This window comes from Eimeria mitis, genomic scaffold (assembly GCF_000499745.2).
Source record: "Eimeria mitis Houghton genomic scaffold, Emh_scaff6107, whole genome shotgun sequence".
Taxonomy (NCBI): Eukaryota; Apicomplexa; class Conoidasida; order Eucoccidiorida; family Eimeriidae; genus Eimeria; species Eimeria mitis.
In genome coordinates this window covers 726-3122 of record NW_013574319.1, presented here as the reverse complement: position 1 = coordinate 3122, position 2397 = coordinate 726, and the positions used below count along the sequence as shown (strand labels likewise).

Here is a 2397-nt window from a genome sequence, read left to right as displayed (position 1 = left end):
AGATGTTGACTCAGCCTACTGGGAAGCGATACTCCAGAAGATACCCCTTTTCAGGGTAATTCAAAAAAACCTAAACACCTCTGCGTGCAGGCGCGCTCGCGCATGCATGCAGCCGTACATTGCTGGCGTTCTCACTCTTCTTTTTTTTTTTACTTTTGCATAGACAATGGTTCATCATATTTCTGCTGTTTTTTGCGCGTTCCTTCTGTCGGAGTGTTTCACGCGCGTCGGCATGCATACACGCATGCAGGCATGCATGCATGCATGCATGCACATAGCTTACGGTCGTTGTTTTTTTTTTGTTTTTGTTTAGGCGAGGTCGATATGCTTGATGTATCACCAGCGTATTCAGCAGCGGGCGGCAGAGCTGGATCACCAATTGAAGTGCGAGCGGGCAGAGGCTGAGGCGGAGCAGATGAAGGCGCGTGCAGAGGAGGAGGGATTGACAGACGATCTGTTGGCTACAGAGGCAGAGGCACGAGAGCAGCAGAAGATTCAACTGATACAGGAACAGGCAAAGCGTATGGCGCGTGTTGTAGAGAAAGAAATAAACCCTGGAGCTGATGGGAGTTACTCACCTGAACTCGAACCGTATGAAGATGAGGCAGAGGTACCCAAACCCAGGGGCCCATACTCTCCTGTATTGTACCCCTTCGATGAATTCCGTATGGAGACGAACATACTGCACCCCGATGAGGAACTTGAACAGAGAATGGCAGAAAGAAAGATAGCAAAACACCGCGAACGTGAACGACGGCTGATTCAACTCGGTCTAGATAAAGAAAAAGAAACACCTGAAGAGGAAAATGATGACGAAATCTTAGATCCTGCGGCAAAGATCGTTACGTAAGAAAGCGCTCCGCATCACCACACCGNAATGATGACGAAATCTTAGATCCTGCGGCAAAGATCGTTACGTAAGAAAGCGCTCCGCATCACCACACCGCATCACCACACCGGTCAATAGATTTGTAGCATCAGTACAAAGCATACCTTTATGATATTTCTTAGCATATTTGTTATTCTATATTGAAAGTTATTTCGACGAATGAATGAATGTTTTATTACTATCTTTATTCTTGGTAGCTTCGCATGCAGAGTGTTCGTGTATTTGGTGGCCTTGTTGAAGCGGAAGCGGCTGTTGAATTACTAATTACTTTCAGAAGCCGCTGAAAATAGTTTCTGCTTTTGATTAATATAATTTATTTTTTTTGATGTGTTTGTTTATGCTCCGCCAGGTACGAGGATTTCGTGCGCAAGGAACAGAAAAATGCAAGTCCTGACGAGGAGGTGCTTGCCGCGTCATCTGAAATGAAGCTGAAACAGGTATTTTTTAATTTCATGTAATCTCGTTTATATTTACATATTCGTGTTTGAAAACTGAAATTATATAAGAATACAGAAAATGTATTTCATGTTCTGATTTGTTCGTGTTGTAGACAGAGTTGTTTTGTTGAACTTGAACTTGCTTTCACTGAACCTGCTGATGCGCGCAGCACTACGGGTGGGAAGAGAAGTACCGCCCAAGGAAACCTCGTTTTTTCAATCGTGTACGGACTTGTTATTTCTGGAATAAGTACAACCAGACACACTACGATCACGATAACCCGCCTCCGAAGATCGTGCAGGGCTATAAGTTCAATATATTCTACCCGGATTTGATCGACAAGACCAAGACCCCCACGTGGACTCTAGAGCCCTCTGATACACCCGACACGATCATCGTGCGTTTCCATGCGGGTCCACCGTATGAAGATGTTGCATTCAAGGTTTTGAATCGCGAATGGCATTTAGAAAGATTTAGAGGTTTCCGCAACGTATTCGATCGCGGCATCATGCAGCTGTACTTCAGCTTCAAGAAGTACTGCTACAGGCGATAAACCTGTACGGAACTCACAGGGAAATGCCACCTGTTACTCTTCCGCTGCGAAACAGCTTTTTAGAACAAAACTTTTTTTGTCTTTTAACGCATATTCAGAAACTTAGAGCTCCCAAACCAATGCAGATGAAGTCATCCTTGTGAATTTTTCTTTACATTTCCATTTTGCACCGATCCATGACCATGTAGCCGCTGTATTCGTCTTGTGATCTTTCCTTTGAATCCACGAATGTTGCTTGCGCTGTTTCGTGTTGTCGTGGTCACAAATGCATTTTCTTACGCAAGGTGTGCGCGGGAGCTACCAGCTATTTGAGTATCCTGAAGCACTCTTCGTGCCTTGCAACAAAATTTCAGCTCTCGGCATAGCCCCTGGCTCCATACCACGTGGGAGGCAGGAAGCGATGAGGGCGCAATGCATATTGCACGCTTCATTAGACCATATAGTAATATAAGAATTGTCGTGGGCCGTGAAAAACTTTGCATGTGAGTGCCACTGCCGTTCTGAAGAAACTCGTCTC

The 2397-nt window shown here is 45.0% G+C and overlaps 1 protein-coding gene across 1 annotated transcript; it reads left to right on the top strand.

Annotated features, from left to right (window-relative positions):
* Window positions 1-331: 331 nt before the first annotated feature.
* On the top strand, window positions 332-1880 carry EMH_0085980 (uncharacterized protein; the record flags this gene model as incomplete). Its single annotated transcript, XM_013500971.1, has 3 exons — window positions 332-846; window positions 1239-1326; window positions 1497-1880. The coding sequence occupies 3 exons, from the start codon at window positions 332-334 to the stop codon at window positions 1878-1880; spliced, it is 987 nt and encodes a 328-aa protein (XP_013356425.1).
* Window positions 1881-2397: the final 517 nt, after the last annotated feature.